The following is a 26,940-nucleotide window of genomic DNA, read 5'->3' on the forward strand; positions in this document are numbered from 1 at the left end:
TAGAATGTGCCGTGAGCCAAAAATGGCCCCCGTGCCTCACTTTGGACACCCCTGCTATAAATGCTTGGTATTTTTCCATTTGAGTAAATAAACACTCCCTGGCCATCAAATGACACAATAATGCAACAAACGGATGCACCCACCTTAAAAATGTCTATTTTTGCCACGCTAACGGGTGTCCAAACTGAAGATGTTGCTTCAGTTGTTTTGAAGCAAGCTGTGACAATAAATAAAGTTATAGAACGATGGCAGAGCTATTCTGTATGGAGACCCGGCGGAGCTTCGCTACAATTGGCCAGCGCTCAAGCCAGGAGGCGGGGCTTTCTCCCCGCTTCCACCCAATCCGCTCCCTCTTTTTGCCTGCTGGAGCAACCTCTCGTGCCTCCTCCTCCTCCTCCCCTCCAGGAGGACAGAGGATGCGGAGACAAAAGGATAGGAGGCGTTGAGGAGGCTTTTTGGATGCTCGTTTGCCACACAAACCCTCCTGTTCTCTTCTGGGTGGACGTCGACAGCAGCTCCGACTCGCCCCTTTTTTCTCCCCGCCTGGCCAGCTTCTAGAATGCGTCCTAACCACCGTCACATTTGTGTGTTAGCTGCTCGGATGCCCAGGGCGGACGCCACATCCTCATTATGAAGATCCAATACAATGGTGAGCATCCTAAACACCACATTTATTCATCCTCCATAACCTTGCATCGGACTATTTCATTCCATTTCTCTTTATCGTTATTATCAGGGTGTGTTTCCTTGCATGACAACAGCATCCCCAGCATTATCTTTATCTATATCTATATATATCTACATCTATATCTATATATATGCACACATATACGCTAAATATTATGTACACAAATGCACAAAAGATACTGTGCTCTTTTGTCATTGATCAAGCACTCCATCCCCCCCAATGTGGGGGGTAGTCAGGTGTCTGCAGCAGTATGTGTGTGTGTGTGTGTGTGTGCGCGTGTGTGTGTGTCATTCTGTTTCCTCTGAGTCAGTGCAGTCTGAGGACACACTGCAGGTGGGGACCACTGTGACTGAACGCTTTCTGAGCTCACTAAAACTGTTCTTATGCAGTCCACTTTCGACAATCTGTTTTCAAACACTGGAATTCAAAAAGTTTACATTTAAAATAAATTCAGTTAAAGCACAAAAATGGTTTCGGTTTTTTTTCAATATTTTTTTTTCATTTTTAATACTTGGAAAATCAAATAAAATATAATTGGTTGTCGGTTGTTTGTTGACTTTGCATGCAAGGATTTCATGACAAATGGAAGTTTGCATTATGCATTTAATTGAGTAAATAAATGCAATATTGTTGGAGCATCCATTTATGTTCTTATTTTTGAAGCAATTGAATTCATTTGAAAAACAAAACTACTCTGATATGTTCAATTATTCGTTTTTGATATGAAAAATATCATTTCTGTATACATTTAATTGAATACAATAATACAGTTGTCATGATACAGTCAAATTTCTTTTTATTTCTTTAAGTAATTTAATAAAAATAATATTTCCATATTGGAAACATGTATTTATTTAATTAAAATGATTATATATTTGATTAAAAGTAAATAATCTTTTCTTTAAGTTATTTAATATACATGGTCACTTATTTATTTATTTTGCATTTCGGTTTTTAGTATAATAATAATAATAATAATAATAATAATAATAATCAAAAAAGTAATTATGCATTGAATTTAAGAAAAAAATCATCACTATATGGTCGTTTTTTAAATTGATTTAATTTAATTAATAATGAGTCATTTAATTAATAATTAGTAATAATATATTTTGTATGATCAGTTTATTTCTATTGCATTTACGTTTTTTTATTTTTTAAAAATAATGATACATGTAATTGAAGAAATAAATGCAATTCTTATTATGTGGTATAGTTTATGTTTTCAATCTGTTTTTAATTGAATTTTCATTTTTAAAAAAAGTATATCATCGTAACGTCAATTATTTATTTATTTAGCATTTAAGTTTTCAATTTAGAAAAACATCAAATAGAATTATATATTTAATGGCATAAATATGTCTAATTGTCATTAGTTGTTTTTTTTCAGCTAAATTCATTTAAAAAAGTAAATACCTTTTTAAAAAAGTTATTTATTTTGCATAACATTTAAAAAAAACAACAACAAAACTATACATTTAATTGAATACATGAATGTAATTCTTACTGAATGGTCCAGTTTATGTTCTTCAAAAAATGTTAAAGTCACAAAAGGGATGTTTTTTTTTTAATGATGAAGTGAATTTAATTTGCAATTCTTGGTGTTATGACTAATTATCCTTGCAGCACTGATTGGGGCAGGTCACGTGTGTGTGTGTGTGTGTGCATACAGTATGTGTGTGTGACGGAGAGAGACACAAACACACACAAACACGCACACAGATGATGAAAGTGGGATTACAGTGATGTACTTGGTGGTTATTAAAAAGCAGACACCCTCCAGCATGATGAGTCACAAATTGCATTGTAGGACACAAACACAAAGGCGAGATGACGCCAGCGGGCATCTTGGCTGGCAGCACTCGCCTCTCTTTTCTTGGTACTCTTCCCAAAATACAGCCAGATGTGCTATTGTGGAAACGTCAGCTGTGATGGTGTGTGTGTGCGTGTGTGTGTGTGTGTGTGTGTGTGTGCTGCATCACTGTGGTAAGAATGACTGAGGATATTTAGCAACATCTGTGGCAGTTTGGCAACGCAGGAAGCAGTTTGTTACCTCTTAGTGTTAATAAACATATTAACACTTCAGTATGTGCACGGCAAATAAAGGTTTTGGACGTGTGCTAAATTTATTTGTTGACTTTGGATGCTGGTTTAGCGGAAAGGGGCGCAGTGTCCCGCCAAATCCAGCTGATGGTGCTGTTTTTAGTGTTTTGTTCAGCATTTGTTTTATAATTTTGTCCAGCTGTCCGTCAAACAATATAGGGGCGTGATTGACATCCACATTTGAAAAAACACAACAATTAATTGGCCTATGGGGCAGTCATGGGTGAGCCCTATGAGTTCTGCCTAGCAACAAGTGGAGCAATGATGTTGTATGTTGCCGTGTCTGATTACAACGCAGTATTAGGGTCACGTCTGAGATTTCGGGAATAAAGTCGTAAATTTACGGAAATAAAGTTATACATTTACGAGAAAAAAAAGTCGCAGCGTTCCGAGAATAAAGTAGTACATTTACAAGAAAAAAGCTGTACATTTACGAGAATAAAATTGTACATTTATGAGAAAACAGTCGTAAAATTATGAAAATAAAGTCGTAAATTTATGAGAAAAAAAAAGTCGGAATAGTACGAGAATAAAGTCTTAAATTTACAACTTAATTCTCGTAAATCTACGGGAAAAAGTCGTAATACAGCGTTCCCTCGCTATTACGCGGTTCACTTTACACGGCCTCGCTATTACACAGATGTTTTTTGTGTTCAATTTGTTACAGTGTACCGTGCTTTTTTTTTTTTTTACAGCGTATGAACGCATTGTGTTTTGCCTCCTCATTCGCTCAGGGAGAACCCGCAAAAAATAATTTCCATTATTTCATTTTTTGTTGTGTGTTTTATTTTGAAAAGTGGCCGGATCCTCTCTGTTACATCCGTCTCACTTGACGCATGTCCATTGTGCGTGTGCTAACTTTCTCTCGCCGCACAGATAGACTACTACTGTATTTTTACCATTTTTCTTTCACGTCATATTTGGTGTCAAATGCTGATACTATGTGGGAATGCATAAAGGTAAGTTTTGATGACTTATTGAGTGCTAATGTGCACATTTGTCTCAAGTGAATTCATGCTAGCACGCTGCCTTTTTACCACACACGTCAAACAGGATGTAATAATCTCTCTGGAAAAACTTGGCTGGAACTTGAACTGGTGGATGGTGGGTCGGCATTCATTTTGTGCTTTTAATTTGATGTTATTCATGTCTTAGTTTTACACAATACATCATAAATAAGATAAATTAGATCGCTATCATGTACGGAGGAAAATAACATAGGGACCACAGCAGCAATACATTTTAACAAGGATGTAAAAAGCAACAAGACCACGGAGAGCTGCGGATGCCGGGGCGGAGGCACACATGAGCAAATGTAAAGCCATCGTGGAGGAAGGGGGATATAAGCCTGAACACGTTTTTAATATGGATGAGACAGGCTTATTTTGGAATCACTACATTGCTGATTCAGCCCATGGACCAAGGCGTGAGCCGCTTTCAAGGCCCTCTACATGGGCAACGTATATATTTTGTCATGCCTGAGAAAGGTGTATAAAGTGTGTGGTGATGCTAACCACTAGGCCGCCGTGCTGCCACTTTATTCTCCTAATAATAGAAAATAAAGTCATAAATTTGTGAGTATAAAGTGGTAATATTACATGTCATCATGTCGTACGTGTCAGAGGGAAAACAGAGCAAAGCTCTTCAGGAAGGAAGGAAGCCTTCCTCTTGCTTTTATTTACAACGTGGCAGCAAAACAGAGCAGTTGAGCACAAACAGATTAGCATGTCTCGCCCTTCTCACCTCCGCCTTCCTTACAACACCACCTCCACATAAGGTCACATAAGTCCCCCCTTTTCATAGCTGTCTCAGGCAATGCCCGCAAGATAAAGTTACGGGTTTGTCCTCGTAAATTTACAGGAATAAAGTCGGACTTTATTGTGAGTTTTTTCTCCTAAATTTACGACCTTATTCTGGAAATCTCAGATTATTTTAATACTCCTTCGTAACAGGCATTGTCTGAGACAGCCATGACAAGGGGGGACGTGTGTGACCTTTGGCCTGGTGCAAAGGTACTGTTACGACTTCTTTTATCGTGAATTAATGAATTTATTCTCGTAATTCTCGCAAATTTACGACTTTACTCTCGAAATCTCCGATTTTTTCCATTTTTTTTGTCGTAGTCTGATAAATTAGCGGATTTTTTTAGCTAATTTATTTGTGAAGTTGAGATACTTTTGTGTGCATGCGTGTCCTCTCCGTCTCCTTAATGAAACGTACTGCATGTGATAGACGGCATCTGTTATGTTGGAATGGAGCTAAAGTGCACAATAGTGCTTCGTGCCACACGCGCAGATCGGGACGTCTTTGGAGGACTGTTGGCTGTAATCTGACCAATCACAGCGCACAGATTCCTTAGCTGTCAACAATCGAGATAAACCTCAGTAAAAACAATATACTGTCAGAGAAAGGCGTGTCATTAAAGCTACAGACACAAAGAAAGAAAAAAGTAATTTCAGTTTAGTTTAAGACTAGATTTTGGGCGACACGCTTCATTTTTATTTATTATATTTGGCCTATTTTGTATTTATTTGTATTGAACTGTTTTAAAAGACTTAGAAAGAATGATTTTTATTGTGTTATTCCAGCAAAAAGCAAATGTGTAGACAGCAAGCTGGGGCTGTGTCAGTAGTGGGATTCAGAATTCAAAGGTCACTGGAATGGAAAAAGGCTTTAGGGGACTGAAGACGGTGTCGCTGTAAATGTTAGAGGATTGGATGTGCCCGGGCGGACCTGATCGGCTCTGCTTGCATGAGTGGTCTCGCCTGGGGTTCATCTAGCTGAGGCCACAGCGTCGCTACAGTGTTATCTTGTTTGGACACTTCACAGCCACTTCAGCTGATAATTTGCATAAACGCGCAATTGGTGAAATACGATAATAATGTAGGATTTATGGATCCCATCAATGACTTCATAAACGAGCCATTGGATGCAGCTTTCAAACAAGCCATCCCAACAAATAACAATAATAATAATAATGAATTAGATCGTATATAGTGCTTTTCAAGGCAATGAAGTGAACCCATTATTCACTCACTCTTCAGTCACACACTGGTGGTGGTAAACTACATCTGTATCCACAGCTGCCCTGGGGTAGTCTGGCTGAAACGTTGCTGCCAATTCACACCTACGGCCTCTCCGACCACCACCAAACATTCATTGGCATTCATACACCAGTGTGGGCAGCACTGGAGGCAAGGTGGGTGAAGTGTCTTGCCCGGGGACACAATGACAACCTGAGCCACTGCGTAATCGTGACGCGACATCCACGTGCACCAAACACAGCGCACACTTCCTTGGTTTCCACCAATCACACGTCATTCTCACTTCAATTCATGCCTAAGGTGCCTTCACTGGCCTTCACAATATATAATATAATATGATATATTATTATATACTGTCACTGCTCACATAACCCTTTCTCTTGTATTGTTGAGCACTTCATTACTCAACAATCTTTCCAAGAGAGAACGCTTTTCTTGTCTTTGCCATCGAGAGGTCATGACAGTGTGAATACCTGACAGAAAATGACATTGAATCCACATTTGTGCCAAGATCTTGGCTTTTAAAGGCTTTTGATCAGCTGATGAACAGCCGATTTCACTTGAATGCTTGCTTGTTATGAATTACTAACTCAAAAACGTTTTTTCTCTCACTCCCATTTCTTCTTTTTGCATTTTGAAGCTCTACTTAGAACCTCCTTAAAATCCAACAGTGCAAAATGTAAATTCTTGCAATATTTCAACTGGTCTTAACATGTTGATGGGAGTGTATATGGATGTGTTTATACAGGGTAACTGTGGCCATAGAAGGGGATGCTTTAGTGTGGAAATATTCTGTTGGGAATCCTTTCAATGATCAACATTATGCAAATGGAAACATTTAAATTTGATTTCAAAAAAGCAAACGGAAGTGATATTTAAGTCACATTTCCTGGTCATTAATGTGAAATTTATATTCTTTCGTATATCGTGACTCAGCTTTGACTCAGGCAGGCCAGATGATTCAAATCACGCTGGAGTAAAAAATAGCCTCATTAACAAGAAAAATATCTTACGACAAAATGTGTTATTGCAGAAATACGTCATAAGCATTGAGTGAAAGCTGATGGGCTGTACTCTATATACTGTATATTGCTATGACTGAGGAAAAACAGATCTTTGAATGCTATAGATTATTAGTATGAAAGTATGAGAAGAATAAATGACATACTTTTGTGCACATTGTTTTGTGTCTGTTATCCCTTGCTCCTACTTTAACACCAAAGCCTGCACGATATAAAATCTAAATGGTTTGGGTTTTTTTGGACATTGTCAGAATGCTCAATTTATGCCCCTGCAGTACCAGCTTACTCAAAAAAGCAGCCACACGTACTCTTACACACACACACACACACACACGCACACACGCACACAGGGGCACACATGGCGCAGCAGCATGCATCCTGTTGTGCTTCAGTAAGCACTTCTAATCCCGGACAGAAACAAATGGCCTCTTTTTTTTTTTTTACAACTCCCCGCCTTCCATCCAGTGTATGTGTGTGTTTATCACACGCTTTTATTTAGACGCAGGGAGATATTATTTCCCCTGCATGGTCATTTATCACCCAAACTGACTCATCCATCAGTACCTGCTGGTGTCATGTGCTCTTCCTGTGCACTTCACACTAAAAGATAACACTCCCACAGTGGAACACAGAGCCCTTCGGAAGGTGATGACAAGGTACTTACATTAGTGTGCTGTGTGTGTGTGTGTGTGTGTGCTTTTTTTTTTTAGTTGTTACCTTAGCGTGCTTAGTTTGCAGCTGTTCTATCTGTCAGAATGTGTTATTGGAGGGGATAAGAGAATAGTCAAATGTCAAACGTGTGTGTGGAAGGACAGGGGATGTGCCAGCGGTATGAATATTGAGCACCTATTTAGAGAGAGAAGCTGCTCTCCGGTGCCTCAGGTTATGTAATAAATGTGTGACAGCTTTTCCTCGACATGCATGTATAGAATAAAGATCAGGCAAAGATTCATACTGAGTTTGTGAGTTCTGGTGTGGCCCCCTGGTGTATGGCATTTTAAAGGTAATTAGTGTTTTTAGTGACAATCGTTGGCCTGCTGGCAATCGCTGACATTCAATACTTGCAGAATTATAAAATAGAGTGGAACCGCTAATGCTAATTTAAGAATGATAAGTGCCACTTTGCATAATAGAAATAAACAGAATCACTCAACATAAGCCACAGTCAGGGCAGCGGCAGTATGACATACAGGGGTGTGATTTCCAGATTTCTGTTATTATTATTGTATATATTATTATATATATTAGGACCTGCCTGACAAAGTGAAGTAGACCAAAAGATCCTCAAAAGCTGGACATCATGTTGAGATCTAAAGACAATCAGGAACAAATGCGAAAGAAAGTAATTGAGATCTATCAGTGTGGAAAAGGTAATGAAGCCATTTGTAAAGCTTTGGGACTCCAGCAAACCACAGTGAGAGCCATTATCCACAAATGGCGAAAACATGGAACAGTGGTGAACATTCCCAGGATTGGCCGGCCAACCAAAATGACCCCAAGAGCGCAGCGACGACTCGTCCAAGAGGTCACAAAAGACCCCACGACAACATCCAAAGAACTGCAGGCCTCACTTGCCTTAGTTAAGGTCAGAATTCTTGACTCCACCTTAAGAAAGACACTGGGCAAAAAGACTGTTCGAAGTCAAAAACCACTGCTGAACAAAAATAACATTTAAGGCTTGTCTCAATTTTGCCAGAAAACATCTTGATAATCCCCAAAACCTTTAGGAAAATACTCTGTGGTCTGATGAGACAAAAGTTAAACTCTTTGGAAGGTGTGTGTCCCATTACATCTGGCGTAAAAGTAACGCCCTATTACAGAAAAAGAACATCATACCAAGAGTAAAATATGGTGGTGACCTGGAAGACTTGCTGTGATAAATGGAACCATGAATTCTGCTGTCTACCAAAAAATCCTGAAGGAGAATGTCCTGTCATCTGTTTGTGACCTCAAGCTGAAAGCAACTTGGGTTCTGCAGCAGGACAATGATCCAAAACACACCAGCAAGTCCACCTCTGAATGGCTGAAGAAAAACAAAATGAAGACTTTGGAGTGGCCTAGTCAAAGTCCTGACCTGAATCCTATTGAGATGCTGTGGCATGACCTTAAAAAGGCGCTTCGTGCTGGAAAACCCTCCAATGTGGCTGAATTACAACAATTCAGCAAAGATGAGTGGGTCAAAATTCCTCCACAGTGCTGTAAGAGACTCATTGCAAGTTATCACAAACGCTTGATTGCAGTTGTTGCTGCTAAGGGTGGCCCAACCACTTATTAGGTTTAGGGGGCAATCACTTTTTCACACAGCGCCATGTAGATTTGGATTTTTTAAACAAAAAGTTTAAAATTTTGTGTTCAGTTGTGTTGTCATTGATGATCTAAAACATTTAAGTGTGACAAACATGCAAAAAAATACAAAATCAGGTCACACCTCTGTATGTCATACTGCCGCTGCCCTGACTTTGTGGCTTATTTTGAGTGATTCTGTTTATTTCACTTTTTCACATCACTGTATGTAATCATTCTTAAGTTTGGATGAGCGCAAGTGCAGTGTGAGTACGGGACAAGAGAGGGATGGCATACAAATGAGCTGGCCCGGAGCGAGTGTGTCCTGAGGCAGATGTAGTCTGCTAACTTCCCATGTGATTCCACTGCTCGTTCATGCCCCACAAGGTGCAACTGGCTTCAAGGTTATTTCAACTGAACGTATTGGGAACACATCACACCTCAACACACAAGGGCTAATTATTACACTCCAAGGTAACAGTTTGCACCGTTTTTGGGCTAAAACGTACAAGCACAGGATCAAAATTGTTTATACAAGTTCAGTTAGGCCTGTCACGATAATCAATAAATCAATTAACCACCCAGTAAATAAAAAAGAACTAGATAATTTTGTGCATGTCTCTCTGCCAAACAAGTTGACAAGAGGGTGCACGCCGTGCCTCTGTCTCAACACCTGGGCACATTGGTTCTATAGCGGAACAAATGGAGTGAGTGAAACTCCGTCATTCAGTCTCTTTGTCCTAGTGGAGGGAGGCGGGGCGCTGTGTGTGGCGACTGCACACACAGAGTGCTGCAAGTGAGCGTCGTTAGGAGTAAAAATGTCAAAGATGTCAATTTCAGCCTGTTTGCGCTTGAAAAGGTTTGTGACAAAGACAATTTCGTTTCAGAGGCCGTGATTCCCAAAGTACAACACCTCATTGTGCACTAAATTCATTTTGCTGCATCCAAAAACATGTACTTTGACCAAACGCCAACAAAATGTTTCACCTCATTAAACATAAACAGCTAAGCCGGAAGGCAAAGAGCTCAACTGACCGGTCTATCTATGTTCCCACCCTCACCAATGGTCCTGAGCTATGGTTTGTGACTGAAAGAACGAGATTGGGGATACAAGTATACAAGCAATCACATTCATGAAAAATGGTCTCAAAATAATAATAATAATAATAATCCGATGCTGTCAAAATGATCCTTTTTATGGCAAAGAGAAACTACCAGGTGAAGTCAATCATGATCACTAATGGGAAGTTAATAGCGTTCGGCCTTGTCAAGTTAATAGACATTCTAGAACAGGTGTCTCAAACTCAACTTACCTTGGCGCCGCTGCAGGTGGAGTCTGGCTGAGGCTCGGCTGCATCAAGCTCACAAAAACTGAGCTAATCTTCGCAGTCTTTTTTGAATAACAGTTCAGAACATGAACGGTACTTCAGAACGTAGGCTTCCCTTGCCTACTCCGTGCTGCTCGGGACGTGGCAGCGCTTCCTCTTACACAGCTGCACAGAGAGAGGTTCCGACTTCCCGGCATGCTTTGCAGTAAAGGTCGCTAAAGTTGCGTTGTAACAATCTATGATACTTTCACAAATTTTTATATGTGGAGACTTCAATACTGGTCTTCTAAATCCCCATAAGTACAAGGAAATAGATGACTTCATAGACACAATGTATAGTTTGAGTCTATATCCTAAAAGCATTAGACCAAGCAGAACAACAGACCACTGTGCCCCCCTTATCGATAATATATTCACCAATGACATTGATAAAAACTTAACTAGTGGCCTGTTAATCAGTGACATCAGTGATCATCTTCCAGTGTCCATTTACAATGAACATTATAAGAAAAGACAGGTGGTGGCTAAAAATGGATAGCGTCAGCGCTTTCAGGAAAGATCTAGAAGAACAAAGTTGGGAGAGTGTCTACAGTGCAAAAGATGGGGATGAAGCATATGATCACTTTCTACGCACTTATATGGAGCTCTACGATAAGAAGCGTCCCTGGCAAGAAAAGTCGAAGAAGCAAAAGAAAAGCAAGCAGCCATGGATGACAAAAGGACTAAAAAACCTGTAAGAAGAAGAACACATTATACAGGACATTCATCATTCAACAAACTACAGAAGCGGAACAAAAGTATAAGACTACTATCTTGAGAGTGTGTAAGAGAGAATATTATAGTCATGTACTTGATAAGAACAAAAATAACATGAGAGCAACTTGGGGCATCTTAAATAGTATTATAAGGAACAACATTAAGATTATTATGGAATCACAGGGGTGCCAAAATTAAAAGGGAATACGTGCGGAAATACAAAGAGAATCAATAATACAAAAATATACAAATGTGGAAATACAAAGAGAATCAATAATAAAAAAAAAATACAAATGTCATGTATATTGTTTTTGTTTTTTCTGTATTGTCTTTGTTTTTTCCAATTTGCCGTTGTTTTTCCTGTTTTGCATTTGTCTTTTCCACTTGCGTTTTGTCATTGCATTTGATAATACCATGCAAATGCAAAGGCTGTGGGCGGGTCATTCAAAAGTAAACGGGGGAAATTTAAATAAGATAAAATAAGGCTTTTACCTGCTCAAGATTGCGCCACACAGCTTCATCCATATCTGCATTCATCAACGCAGATATAGCCTTTAAAGACTTTAAAGTCTTTTTTATCAAAACTTTCCATGACATTTTCCACCAACCGCGCAATTGCTCATAATTCTCGTTGAACACCTCTTCTCAATTCGCCCACGTCCACCATATTTAAATTTCCCCGTTTACTTTTGATAAACATGTATTTGCGTCTACTTTCTGTCCGTGACATTATTTCATCCTGGCAGAATGACCCGCCCACAGCCTTTGCTGGGTCATTCTTCTGCATTTGCATGGTATTACCAAATGCAATGACAAAACGCAAGTGGAAAAGACAAATACAAAACAGGAAAAACAACGGCAAATTGGAAAAAACGGATTGAGTGAGGAACTCAAACAATGTACCGAGATGAGCGAACAATACAAGCAGTTGATGTTTGCTAAATACAAGGCAGAAGAGTCTTCAACTTGCTTTATTATGCTTGTCTTCATCTTATTTATTTATGATTATATTGATTATTATATTTATTGTTCTGTCATGCTTGTTTTTATTTATTATTATTCATTTATTATTGCACTGATTATTATATGGAATACAGGAAGTGAATAATATGTACTGTACAAGATGTGGGACGGCTGGGGGGTGGGACTAAATAAGCTTGGCTTCTTCCTACTCCTGTGAAATGATCCATGGGATGTTTTCAATTGTAACCTGCATGCATGTTGAAATAAAATTTAAATGAAATGAAAGCCGCTACTCACGAACATACGCATCCACTTTGCAAATCGACCTGCCGCTGATCCCAGAGTCCCGGTACTCCATGGGGTACAGGTAATCCAGCGAAAAATGGAAAAAGTTAGCATCAAATCACGTTAATAATTAAAGTACTAGCCACCGACACAGCGAAGGCTTTTTTAGGGCTCACCCAAAGTGGTAGCCTTGCTCATGACTCCTACAGAATCCTGGGTTACAAATACTTGCCAATGCTTAATGTTTGGCACGACATTCTATGCAAAAATACTAAGTATCTTAACACAAACTTGTTTTTTTGTCTCTCCAGTAACGTCGTGTTAGCCACTGCTTGTCCCGCCTCGGCATCCGTTCCTCAGTTTGTCCTCCCACTCCGTCCTCGCACATAGTCATGAGTTCATCCCCGCTGACGTCGCAAGCTCACATGGACATCCTGGATGAGCTACAGCTGATCACAGCCCAGAACCTGGAGAAGGTGGAGATCAACAAGTACTACGAAGTGATTAGGGAGTTGGGCAAGGGCACCTATGGAAAGGTGGACCTGGTCATCCACAAGATCAGAGGTGAGGAGCCTGCATAAACACAACCTAGGTGCATCTAAAGAAATATCCACTGTCACAATGCGACAAGTATGATGTCATTTAATTCTGCTTTCTTGCCAAAAGGTACAAAAATGGCACTGAAGTTCTTGAAGAAGAAGACGACCAAGCTGAAGTCGTTCCTGAGGGAGTACAGCATCTCGCTCTACCTGACTCCCTGCCCTTTCATCATCAACATGTTTGGCATCGCCTTTGAGACGGACGAATACTATGTGTTCGCGCAGGAATACGCACTAGCAGGGGATCTCTTTGACATCATTCCTCCACAGGTGCCCCGTCGCATTGTTTCTTATTGTCATCAATGGGAATGTTATCGTTATTACTTACAAATGTATTACAGTGGAACCTTGGTTAGTGTCATTAACCTGTTCCAGAACTGAAATGGACACTAACTGAATCAGTCCCATAAGAAATCATGTAAATCCAACTAAATTGTTCCAAAAAGCCAAAAATGTTAACAAAACACACATTTTTATAGTTTTACAGTTATAGTATGACATGCAGAAAACTATTCAAAATGTATATAAATACATATCAATGATGCATGAAAGGGCTAAGTGAACATTTGAGGTTACTTTTACCTTCATTGAAGACGTGATTCTTGACATGACTGTTCCCAAAGACACGATGTGGCAACGAGATCAACCACCACCACCTTCCTGTTTTAAAATGACCTCTGTTTCTCACCTCAATACTGTAACGCAAAATGGAGCCAAGGACAGTCGCAAGTGCCAGCATTTTGATAAAGAAGATGAGAAACACTATTGAATTGAAGAAATAACTCATGACAAATACCGGAAGATGTGGTGTCTTTCTGGCACATCGTTTCTTAGGGAACAATAGTTTTCAATGAAGTTAAAAGTAACCTTAAATGTTCATTTACCCTTTCATTTGTCATTTATATGCATTTAGAATTGTAAAACTATAATTATAAAACTATAAAATGTTTTCTGTGTTAACATCAACCGCTGATTACATCATAGACGGGCAACATACCTTCCTGTTACGGTTGCCATATTGTTCGCTAGCTAATGGGATGCTAACAAGGAAGGATGATTTCCGATTAAAAAATATATATTAAGAATGCAGATGGACTCATGCAGTGTATTAATAACATGGCAAGATGCGCGGCATATTGTATGCTAACTGGACAATGCACTCAAATTTTCGACCAAAAAACATGCTAATTGAGGTGAATGCTAACCGAGGTTCCACTCTATTATAATAAGACTCCAATGGGAGGCCACCGATCAATATCGGCAGATTTCCGTGGAAAAGCACGTAATTGGCATTTAATGCCTTTCACCGCTGATCACAAAAGCCGATCACTACTGCAGCCTGTCACGATCCCCTTGGGCGGTGTAGTGTCTTGCTGTAATGTCTTGGAGAAGCGTCCCCTGCCAAATTTCCTTCACACTGCACAGGCGTGCCAAAGCCAAAACAAACATGTCTGCTGTGTGGAACTTACCTGCCATTTGTGAGAGAGATAGAAAATGGAAAAACATGCCACAAAAAATATCTCGCGGGGGTAGCACGTTAAAAAGCTTTCATTTAGTACGGCATTTAAAGAACAAGCACTTGACTTTTCGAGGCAGCGTCAGTCAAATGGCAGCTAACGCAGCCAAAACGCTGGACCACACTCGCCCGCATGCGAGTGATAGTCAGAAGGTTAAGCAAATAACCTGAAAAACAACTGCATTAATAGGACTAGATGACCAGCCTTTCACAGCGGTGGAAGACACTGGTCCTGCCGGCTCTTATTTGGAGCCCACCTGCATGCTCCATCAGACAATGTACTCTCACACTGAAAGGCTTTTTAAAGAAGTTGTCTTACCGTCTGTAAGGTTCACGAGTGATATATGTTCTCTTGAAAAAGTAGGTAAAAGACGTTTTTTGTCTAAATTAAGGTGAGGTTATGGTTCATTTTTTCAGATCATATAGCCAATAGCAGGGGTGCAGCCAGGCACATTTCCAGGCACAGATCAAATACATACCAGTTTGGTCTAAAATGTTGTTGGACCACACTGGACAACTCTCCCGCTGTGCTAACATTTTTGTCCAAAGCTGTGTTAAAGCAAATTACAATTGATATCTATAGGGGGAGCTCTCCAACACGCAAACGTGTATATGTTAATGTACTGTTGCACTGTGTGTACGCCGCGGTAAACCTCCCTCTCCCCTTTAGGTTGGTCTTCCCGAAACAGTGGCTAAGCGCTGCGTGCACCAAGTAGCCATCGCTCTGGACTACCTGCACTGTAAGAAGCTGGTCCACAGGGACATCAAGCCAGAAAACATACTCATTTTTGACCGGGAATGCCGCAAGGTGAAGTTGTCTGACTTTGGCATGACCCGCCGTGCTGGCTCACCTGTAAAACGAGTGAGTAACATAAGTGTTTCTCAGTCTGGATGGGTATGTTGACCTTTATGTCATCATGCATGAATAAAAGTTTGAATGGGCGATGCTGGCAGCACAGTCATGACCAACAGTTTTGAGAATGACACAAATAATAAATAACTCCAGATTGTTATGAAGTCCCCCTTAGTCATGAAAGTGAACTAAATCCCAAAAAACATTTCTACTGCATTTCAGCTCTGGCACAAAAGGACCAGCTGACATCATGTTAGTGATTTGCTGGTTAACATAGGTGAGAGTGTTGACAAGGACAAAGGATGGCGATGGTTCTGTCATCCTGACTGAGTGAGAATAACAGACTGGAAGCTTTAAAATGTGGGGGTGGTGCTTGAAATCTTTGTTTTTCCTCTGTTAACCATGGTTACCTGCACGGACGCAGGTGCAATCATTGCTTAGCACAAAAAGGCCACCTAAACCAACCATTTATCAGATCATGAAGAATTTCAAGGAGGGAGGTTCAGTTGCTGTGAAGAAGGCGTCGGTGCGCCCGTGAAAGTCCAGCAAGCATTTGGACTGTCTCCGAAAGTTGATTTAGCTGCGGGATCAGGGCACCACCAGAGCAGCGCTTGCTCAGGAATGGTAGCAGACAGGCGTGCGTGCATCTACTCGCACAGTGAGGCGAAGACTTTTGGAAGATGGCCTGGCGTCAAGGAGGGTGCAAAGGAGCCACTTCTCTTCAAAAAGAGCGTCAGGGACTGACTGATATTCTGCAAAGGATAAAGGCATTGGACTCCTGAAGACTGGGGTAAAACTATTTTCCCTTATGTTTCTGATTGTTTGTGACGTCCAGAAAAAAACATGTCCAGAGAGGAAAAGGTGAGCGCTACCATGAGACCCGTGTCACGCCAACAGCAAAGCATCCTGAAATCATTCATGTGTCAGCCAAGGGAGTGGGCTCACTCAATTTTGTCTAAGAACACAGCCATGGATCAAGAATGGCACCAATACAACCTCAGAAAGCAACTTCTAACCACCCAAGAACAGTGACGAACAATGCCGTTATAACTACAGGAAGTAGCTTGGGGAACAACGTAGTAACATCTGACAAACTGATCTAAAAACACTAAAGCAGCACACTTTGTGAAAACCAATACTTGTCATTCTCAAAACGTTTGGCCACGACAGTAGATGTAGTGGATACAGTCAAACCCCGTTTTTCGTCGAAAATTTTCACCATAATTATGCCTCGGTTATCGCACAGCATTGCACGTAACAGACTTATCCGTTTGCCATGCACTGTATTGTTCTGTGAAATCGAGTGGCTAAACCAGAGGTGTCCAAACTTTTTCCACCGAGGACCGCATACTAAAAATCAAAGGATGCGGGGGGGCCACTTTGATACTTTTATGGATTTTTACATTTCTCTTTACATTTTGCTGTTTGCTGTATTTTTCCCTTTTTTCCCCCTAAATTTAATTTGATATCTACAATGTGGCGTTGGCCAATAAAAAACAAATGGGTCGCAAATGGCCCCTGGGGCCATACTTTGGACACCCCGGGCCTAAACAAAGCATCGTACACGCTGGTGACTCACTGGCCGTACATTTTTTTATTGAGTACAACTGCTAAATAACCAAAGAAAGTTGTGAGTGCCGGCAATTTGATGAAGAAGGTGACGAACACTTTAGAATTCTACCTCATCAGGATGTACGGGAATTCCGCATCGACAATAAGTTCCATCCATTTGTCATTTATAATTAGCTTTTATTTATAATGTGACAGCAAAACAGAGCAGTTGAGCACAAACAGATTAGCATGTCTAGCCCTTCTCACTTCCGCCTTCCACATGCCCAAGGCCAAAGGTCACATAAGTGTCCCCTTTTCATAGCTGTCTCAGGCAATGCCTGCAACATAAAGTTGTGAGTTTTTTCTTGTAAAATTTACAACTTTATCCTCGAAATCTCAGACTATTTTAACACTCCGTCGTAACAGGCATCGCAAAGGTAACATTACAACTTTATCACGTAAATATACAACTTTATTCTCGTAAAGCTACGACGTTATTCTCGTAAATGCACACCTTTTTATGTCATAAATTTACGACTTTATTTTCGAAATCTCAGATTCAGTGTGGCCCTAATACTCTGTCATAAAATACAGACACAGCAGCATCTGGGAGCCCGTGGCTAGTTAACGACTGATGAGGTCAGTGTTTGTGGGCTAATCAGCCACTTACATCGCGTATAGGGAGAAGCACCTCTGTATAGACATAAAAAAATCACATCAACAAACTGTGCAACGAATATCATTCTCATTGTGGCCTATACTCAATGACAGCAAAAAAAAATCAGACATACCAAGTAGCAATTCCACTTGAAAATGTAGAATGCCACACAGTACCTGACCTCTTAAGGCACAATTGAACATGAACGCAGTCACTTCAATATGAGGGGCAGGTTGTTTTTCAGAAAGAAGCCTTCTCAGCTGTCACTCTACTTTGCTTTTATAGATAATAATGGAAGCTGTGCTGAGGAGCCGCGCACGGTGAAGGTGCACAGGCAGAAATCCTCTCACACGGCAAATTGATTCAATGACTGTCATCGCGGCTCACATTTCTTCTGAGCGCTAGTTGACTGTAAAACCTCTGCATGCTGCTTGCTGTGCACATGGTTTCTTAAAATTGTGGCGTTGAAATGTCCAATCAGAACTGGTATCGTCCGATACCAGCCAAATTCACTGGATTGGATATCGGGGTGGGGGTGGGGTGGGGGGGTTAAATGTAACCCCAATCCAAAAGCCCAATCTATTATGTAAATCAGGGGTGTCCAGAGTGCGCCCTGGGGGCCATTTGTGGCCCTCGACTTTTATTTTTTTTTGGCCCACGGCACATTCTGAAAAGAAAAAATATATAAACATTAAAAAAATATATATATATATATATATATATTTTTAAAAGACAACAGCTAAAATGGAAGAATTTGCAGTTATTTTTACATGAATCAAATCAATATTAACAGAAAAAAGTCATAATTTTACGAGAATAATGTAATATTATGTGGTAAAATAACAGCATTTTAGTAGCATAGCGCTGAAATATTAAAGAAAAAAGACTATGAGAACTAAACACAACAACAAGTAAAGTTGTAAGTTTTGAAAAATTAGGTTGCGGTCCAAATGTCCAATGGAAGGTTTAAATAGTTGGAAAATATAATCACAGCAGAAATGAAAAAAACAGTTGTAATTTTAGGAGAATAAACTCAAAATAGTAAGAGAAAAAAGTCACAATTTTACGAGAATAAACTCGTAATATTATGAGGAAAAATGTCAGTTAAGTAGTATGAAGTTGACATATTATAGATGTGATATGTTTTTTTAAAGTCATAATATATATTATGAGAAAAAAATGTAATTTTTGGAAAATTAGGTTGTGCAAAAAAATATAGGAATAAAGTCAAAATAGTAGGAGAAGAAAATTGACAAGAAAACAGTTGAGATACAGTAGTTGGAAAATAAAAAAACAACAGGAGAAATAAAACAAAGAATGAAGGAAAAATAACATTTTAGCAGCATAAAGTTGAACAGGAAGTTGTTTTTTTTAAGTCGGAATATTATGAGAAAAAAACAATACAACGAATAAAGTTGCAATTTTTGGAAAATTAGGTTGCGGAAAAAGTTATATTGTTATGGTTGTCAGAATAAAAAATGTATAAGAAGAAAGTTGAAATAGTGGGAAAATGTTAAAAACAACACCAGCAGAAATGAAAAAAAACAGCTGTAATGTTACCAGAATAAAGTCCAAATATTAAGTTGTACTCTAACGAGAAAAAAGTCTCAATTTATATTAATAATAATAATAATAATAATTTTAGTAGCATAAAGTTGAAATATGAAAGAAAAAGTCATAATATTGTGAGAAACAAACCAACATGTTATAAGAATAGAATGATAATATTAGGAAAATAAATTTTACAAGAAAACAGTTGAAATACTGTAGTTGGGAAAAAAAAACAAAAAGTTGAAATATGAAAGAAAAAATGTTATTTTTGCAAAAGTCCTAAAATTCAGAGAAACAAACAAAACAAAATAAAGTTGTAATTTTTGAAAAATTAGATTGCGGAAAAAGTTACAATATTATGGGAATAAAGTCAAAATATTAGGAGAAGAAAATTGACTATTTAATTGATTATTTAAGCATAAAGTTGAAATATTTGGAAAATTTAAAAAAAAAACAGCAAAAATGGGAAAAAAAGATAATAATAATAGGATTTTTCATCTATAGCACAAAGCTGAGATGCAGTTTGTCTTGAAAGATATATCATTTTAGGCCTTGCATCCTTTTAGTTTTTTGGATGTGGCCCTCACTGGAAAAAGTTTGGACACCCGTGCTTTAGCATCTTTTCCATGCTTGGTTGATCAGTTCCCTCCCCTCCCTTTAGGTCAGTGGCACCATCCCGTACACGGCCCCCGAGCTGTGCGACGTGTCCCGCCACGAGGGCTTCTGCGTGGACTACAGCACGGACGTGTGGGCCTTTGGCGTGCTGCTCTTCTGCATGCTAACGGGTAACTTCCCGTGGGAGAAGGCGCTGGCCTCCGACTCCTTCTACCAGGAGTTCATCCGCTGGCAGAGGAGAAGGACGAACACGGTGCCTTCCCAGTGGAGACGCTTCACCGAGCAGGCCCTCCGCATGTTCCGCCGCCTTCTCTCGGTGGAGCAGGACCGCCGCTGCTCCGTCAAAGAGGTGTTCGGGTACTTCAGCCACTCGTGGATGCTGGATGGGGAGAACAACAACAACAGCGGCAACGGGGGAAGCGGCGCCGGTGGGGAAAGGGTCGTCGGAAGCAGCAATGTACGAGCGGAGGTGAACAACACTATTTCCTCGTCTTCGTCTGGGGAGGAAGACGAGGAACTCCTAGTGGAGCGGATGAAGCAGCAGACTCTGTCTCCCCTTTCCCCGCTGTCACCGGTGGCTGTGGATCGAGGGAGCGGAGGCGGGCCTAAGGGCGGCATGATGGAACTCGGCGGGGGCCACCACTTCGTGTCCGTGTCCACCAACAGCTCGGTGTCGTCCACCAACAGTTACGAGCGTATGCCGCGGGAAAACAGTTCGCCGGGAGGCCGCATGCTCGTGGCCACGCCCATCGAGATTTGCGTCTGAGCACCTTTTCGACATTTTCTACGTTAATCTTGTCTCACCTGTGTGCTCTTCTTCTTCTTCTTCTTCTTCTACCACCCATCCAACTACGAACAGTAGATGTGCATGCACGGAGAAAGACAGAAGAAGCACACGACGGAAGCGGACGGGTCCTAAGTGGGAAAAGAAGACCAAAATGTCGTTCCTAAAGCAATACTTCCAAAAATGCAAAAAAAACAAACAAAAAAGTTTGGATGGAGCATGACATCATCAGGGAGGTAAACTGGCGCCCCCTGTGGACAAAGCTTGAATTGCTTTGTACTGTGGACTCACTTGAACGATGGAAAAACAAGCAAGGAAGATGCCTCACTCTGTTTCATATTTCTTGGCTTATTTTTATTTAAATATTAGCTGAGTTGTTTCTGTAACACAGTCAGGAGGAGTTGCTTTTGCAGTCAGAATATTCAGGCTCTAATTCCGCCTGAAGGTTATTGGTTGACCTCGTGTCATCCTTGTGTCTAACATATCTACTTCACACTATTTTCTACTCGCTCTTCTGTTAGCCAATAAAAATGTGACATTTTCATTTAGAATTCACCCGAAAAAATTAAAAACGACCTAATGCATGACGAGTAGCTCAGACAGCTTTACACACAAAAAAAATAGAAAAAAAAAATGTTGTGATGTGGAATCTTTTTGACGTAGCACAATTGCATTACATCCAAGAGTGACCGTCATCATGTTCTCTTGAGATATTTTAGGGCTCAAAAAAATTAGTTTCCATTGAGTGTGTTTTAGTGTATTTGTATTAATGTTGTATATTCATGTCAACACCTTCAGGAACTTGGGGGGTGGGCAAGCAAAGCATGACTCGATAAGAGCTGACAAGGTTGGGAATTCAGCGAATTATGAAGCTTCTAGGCATGGAAGTGTTTTTTAAACAGCAAAAAAGTCATCTTTTCGTAAACGGGAATAATGTGAAGGTAAAAAAAAACAACAAAAAACAGTGGAGCTTGCATTTGGAATGAGCCCTTTGTGTCTACACATAAGTCTGCATGAATCTTTGTGTGCTAACGCTAAAGATAATCGTGAAAAGCTCAGTAGACGCAAACAACACCTGCCATGTTATGTATCTTGCAAAGCTCGGCCCTCGCATTACAACCCACTTGGATTACCACGCTCACCATCCTTACAGCCAGCGAGTATGCAAAACGACTCCATCTTGTGACAATCTCTGACCTCATGGGACTGGGAACAAAAGGACAAGGCGTGACACGGACACTGAAGTCGCGCTGTTCTCTTTGGGACGCTTGTAGTGGCTTTCCCATCACGCAGCTGCTGTCTTTTACCGCCTGTTGCACATTCGCTCACATGACCGTCGCGAAGAAGAGCATTACCTCATCCTCCTTGTCATCCGCTAACAGCACCATGCACAACAACAGTCCACCGTAGCAAACCTTCATCTCATCTTTGTGTTCCGGAAGGAGCCGCTCACCTTAAAAAAACCCCAAACATTATTAAATCAGTGCTATACTTTTCAAGTGTAACAATAAGTTCACCTGCAGTTTTGAAGTGTTTGCAAGTACAAACAATAACAATATTGGCCAAGAATGAAGCACCCAAAAGCCATACTTGAGTACAAGTAAAGATACCTTCCAGGAAAATGACTTCAGTAAAAGTGAAAGTGAAAAGAGCTGAAATGTGCTTATGGAATTAAAGTAAAAGTGAAAATAATGTCCATGTTAAAGTCTCATTTACCTTTTTAAAACAGTGTTCCCTCGTTTATCGCCCGCAATACGTGAAATCCGCGAAGTAGCCAACTTTGTTTGTTTACAATGATGACATACTGTATTTTTAAAGGCTGTAAAACCCCCTCACCATACACTTGATACGCTTTTCTCAGACAGGCAATAACAGTTTCTCACATTTCTCTCTTGTTTAAACACTCTCCGAGTTTGAATTTTGTGTGAATTTTAATGCTCAATCATTAAGTGACTTACGCGTATTCGCTCTTCCGACCGTGCTTCGTCCTGGCACCGTTCGGGTGTAGCGTTTTTGTATCCTTGTTAAAACATATTGCTCCTGCCGTCGTCATCCTCCTCGTCCTGCTCCTTCAACCGAAGATTGATTTAGCCGGTTAGCTTCTTCTCCTATTGTTTATTGGCGGTTAGCAAGCAGCTCACACAGTTAGCGACTTTGCCAGTGACAGCACGAAGGAGATTGATTGACAGTGGTCTACAGCCAATCAGGACGCAGAACACAGTGGGCGGGTTCTCCCTTAGCCAATAAGGACTGTTGTGGCTCTACATTTAGCAGGCTATTGTCTACTATGGGTTCCGAATATGCTCGTACATGCACGTAAACACACTGAGACGAGGTGGAGCCGCACACGTCTTCAACTCTCCCATGAGTATACAGCACCCTCTACTGGTAGCAGTAGTAAATACAATAACAGACACATACAACAGAGCACCAATAGATCGCTTTAACACACCACAAGGATGCAGAACACACTACGTGTTCATACGCTGTAAAAAAAAAAAAATCAGTGAAACAGCGAATCCGCGAAAGGTGAACCGCGATGTAGCGAGGGAACACTATTTATGTATCCTTATCAACATTAAATACAAAATATACTTACCGTAAATTGGCGGATAAGCCGCAGACACTAAATTTAGAGGAAAAAACAGATTTCTACATGTATAATCCGTACCGGACTGTAAGCCACGTCATAAAATGGCATATTGTGGCGCGCATGAGTCCGTGACGACCGGGCAGCTCTTTATTTGACAGGAGCCAATCATGAGCTATGAAAAAACTCACGACAAGCTCGTCAACCCATTGGAAATCACGGGAGGTCACTACTCAATATAACAGTCTGACTCACGGTGTCATCTTACAAACAACACTAAACCCATCACACAGCAACTTAATGCTCAAAAGGCATACCGGAGAAATATACAAACATGTACCAATATGAGTTCAAAATGAAAATAAACCAACTATTTTAAAGTTTTCCCAAAATACATTGCGTCTGAGAAAAGCATTTCATAGGAGGACAAGCGGAATAGAAAATGGATGGATGGATGGATGGATGGATGGATGGATGGATGGATGGATGGCGCTGCAATGCTGCCTCTGTCCACCAGACGAGCCCAGAGGGAGAGTGACATCATTGCAGCGCCCCGGCAGACACCAATGAGTGCTTTGCTGAGACGCAATGCATTACTGCAGATTTACCATTTATACAATATGACATTTATGGACTACAGTCGTCCCTCGCTACATTGCAGTTCAAACACCGCTCCCTCACGCTTATCGCTGTTTTTCAAAAATTAATAAATAAATAATCGCTATGGCCTATTATTAGTCAAAAAAATATTGAAGGAGTGTAAAGGTGACTATAGGGGTGTTATTTCATGTCGACAGGGCTCTAATAATAGTACTAAATGTATTTACAAGGTCATAACAGGTATTCTGTGCAAAAATATTCCATTTATTAATACTGTACTGTACTTCACGGAAATTCACTTATCGAGTCGGGTCTGGAACCAATTAATCACGATAAACGAGGAACAGCTGTATATTATAAAAATAAACTTACCATAGTGCCCCACTGGAATCCAATATCATTTTAAACGCCCCTGAAATGAGCAGGATAGGACGCCTTTAAGTTAACTCGTACCAGGGCTGTTATTTCATGTCAACAGGGCTCTAATAATACTACAAAACGTATTTACAAGTGTGCGAAAATATTGCATTTATTAATACTGTATCGCATATGCCACTTAAAAATGAAAGTGGCATTCTTGCAGTGTTTTCTAATGTGTAAAAGAGCACATCATATCCCCAAGCATGCTGTCATGCACTGGCAAACATAAAGTCAACAGAATAACATGTCAAATGTGTACTGTATATTGTTTAGACAAAAAAAGGACTTGCTGAATGAACGTCTCTTTCTTTGATTGTTAATTTACGTTCTATATCCTTATCTATATTTTGATACCTGTTCATTTGGATTTGGGACATTTCCTTACGTGGTGTTTTCAACACTCCAGGCGCCACATTTCAAAGTCATTATGTTACAAAGCAGAAAAGTTACCATACTCGCCTGTGTTGGTCTGGCTGGTCAAGTTTTGCGCCCAGTGGCGGAGCTACGTACGTGGTCACTCTCCGGCCACCCCACCGGCGGTCTAGATATTTCAGGTATCAACTCGTCACCGCCCCTATGTGAGTCATGGTCTCACCTTCGCCACCCCAATGAAAAATTTGTGGCTGCGCCACAGTTTGCGCCCTTCTTGAAATTAATCCAAGATGTTCCAAAGTTCAGCGTTCAAACGTCGACTGAGGCCAAGCTAGAAGGCTAACTCGGCTAGCTCGGGCTCGGCTAGTTAGCTAGCTAGCTAAATAAACGCCTTGATTCACACCAATGTTTAATGGATGGTTCTTATTCTCCATGTTTCTTCATAATTTCACAGGTATTGATACAATTATATGTTAGTGTAGCAACAGTATTGTGTTTTTTTTTTAACTGCAAGCCCATCTTTCAAAGCATTTAGGCTCGAGGTGGGAGGAGAGATGATTCACTTCAAACTGGAAATATTAGATCCATCCTTTTCTCTTTATTGGCAACATCCCAACATGACTCCATCTCCTCCTCGTCGTTGTCATGCGTGTTGTGGTAGAGCTTCAGTGTCTTTCTGTCCAGTGACAGTTTCCCAGCATTATTTTTGTGTAGTTTTAGTGACTAGACGGCCACAGGCATTCAAACTTGGTTTTGTCTTCGCAATACGACTGTCTTCCTGTAAACCCACATTTAGTCAATAAAATGACAATTCTTGTTGATGGACGTCATCTCGTGTTTACTATTTTTATGTCGAGGTCTTTAGCAAACTGCTAAAGGGCACATGCGGTCGGTTAAATATATACTACCTACGAGGTATACTGTATTACAAGGTAATATGTATATGTAATATATGCATATACAGTAATATACATGCATTATCCAAAAAAGTTTAACTTAATAATTCATTTGAGCAAATCATTAAAAAATTACAATGAATAATTCATTAAAAAAGTCATTACAAAATTACAATTAATAATTCACTGAAAATATTCATTTCAAATAATTGCAATGAAATATTTTCAAAATGATTTAAAAAAATGCACTAATTATATAATGCAATATAGCTATATATAACTAATATATTAAAATTAATACATTAAATGAAGAATATGTCTACTTGTATTATATATATTAAATATTTAAAATATATACTGTATATATTTTAGTTCTAGTTTATATTTGCATTTTACATAAATACATTATAGAAAAGTTTAATTATTAATACAATTAAAAATAAATATTTTGAAACTTAGGCTTTAAGTTTCAAAATTACAATAATCAAATTGTATACATGTATATGTATATATATATATATATATATATATATATATATATATATATATATATATATATGCTGTATACACATACACTATATAATGCCATATATATTAAAAAATGAAAATATTCTTATTGTATGAGTTTTTGCCTGTGTCCATATGCACATATAATATACACGCATTATAAAAAATAACTTATTTATTCATAAATATTTATTCAAAAAATTATTACAATGAATTTTTAAAAATGATTTTAAAAATACAGTATTTATAGAATATAGATATAAAATTAATATATTAAGAAGCAGAAAATATATTATATATATAAATATATTATTTATATATATATATATATATATACTGTATATATTTTTTTCTAATTTTACATATGCATTTTACATAAATACTACATATATTACAGTATATAACAGTTAAACTTTAATACATTTTAAAATAATTCAGAAATGTTTAAATTAAACTGAAAGTTGTATATACCGTATACACACACTATATGTATAAATTAAAAAATGCTTTATATATATTTGCTTGTTATACAGTACATATTAAATTAATGAGTATTTTTTCATAGTTGGAAATATATTAATCTTTACCTGTGTCCATATTTTATTCTTAAAAAGGGTTAAGAATTCTTTTGGACATGGGACCTTGGCATTTAAATCTTCCTTGCCTCATTTGGGTCAGTGACATGACATGCACATTTCTGAGTAAGTGCATAATTTAAGTCATGCCATGTGTGTAAAAGTACTCTTTAAAATGAATTTCGTTTAAATAAGGTTTCGCTACATTCAAATATATATTTAAATGTTATGGCAGCTCAAAGCCCCAAAACGTCAAGGGGCACGCACGCCCACATTGATGACTACTGAGATCACTGAAAAACGTAAGTCCGGCACCATGGTGTCAAATGTGAAAAACGTGGGACTTTTATTGTAAAGTTAGGAAATAGTAAACAGGATGTT

At 39.3% G+C, this 26,940-nt stretch overlaps 1 protein-coding gene across 1 annotated transcript; it reads left to right on the forward strand.

Moving 5' to 3' along the window:
- The first annotated feature begins 378 nt into the window (after nucleotides 1–378).
- bsk146 (brain specific kinase 146) lies at nucleotides 379–25,406 on the forward strand. The gene is made up of 5 exons (XM_054757148.1): nucleotides 379–649; nucleotides 12,784–13,036; nucleotides 13,139–13,341; nucleotides 15,258–15,449; nucleotides 19,862–25,406. Exons 2-5 carry the CDS (start codon nucleotides 12,865–12,867, stop codon nucleotides 20,579–20,581), a joined length of 1,287 nt encoding a protein of 428 aa, XP_054613123.1. The 5' UTR covers nucleotides 379–649; nucleotides 12,784–12,864; the 3' UTR covers nucleotides 20,582–25,406.
- The last annotated feature ends 1,534 nt before the right edge of the window (nucleotides 25,407–26,940 follow it).

Source organism: Dunckerocampus dactyliophorus, chromosome 2, assembly GCF_027744805.1.
Source record: "Dunckerocampus dactyliophorus isolate RoL2022-P2 chromosome 2, RoL_Ddac_1.1, whole genome shotgun sequence".
NCBI classification, from domain to species: Eukaryota; Metazoa; Chordata; class Actinopteri; order Syngnathiformes; family Syngnathidae; genus Dunckerocampus; species Dunckerocampus dactyliophorus.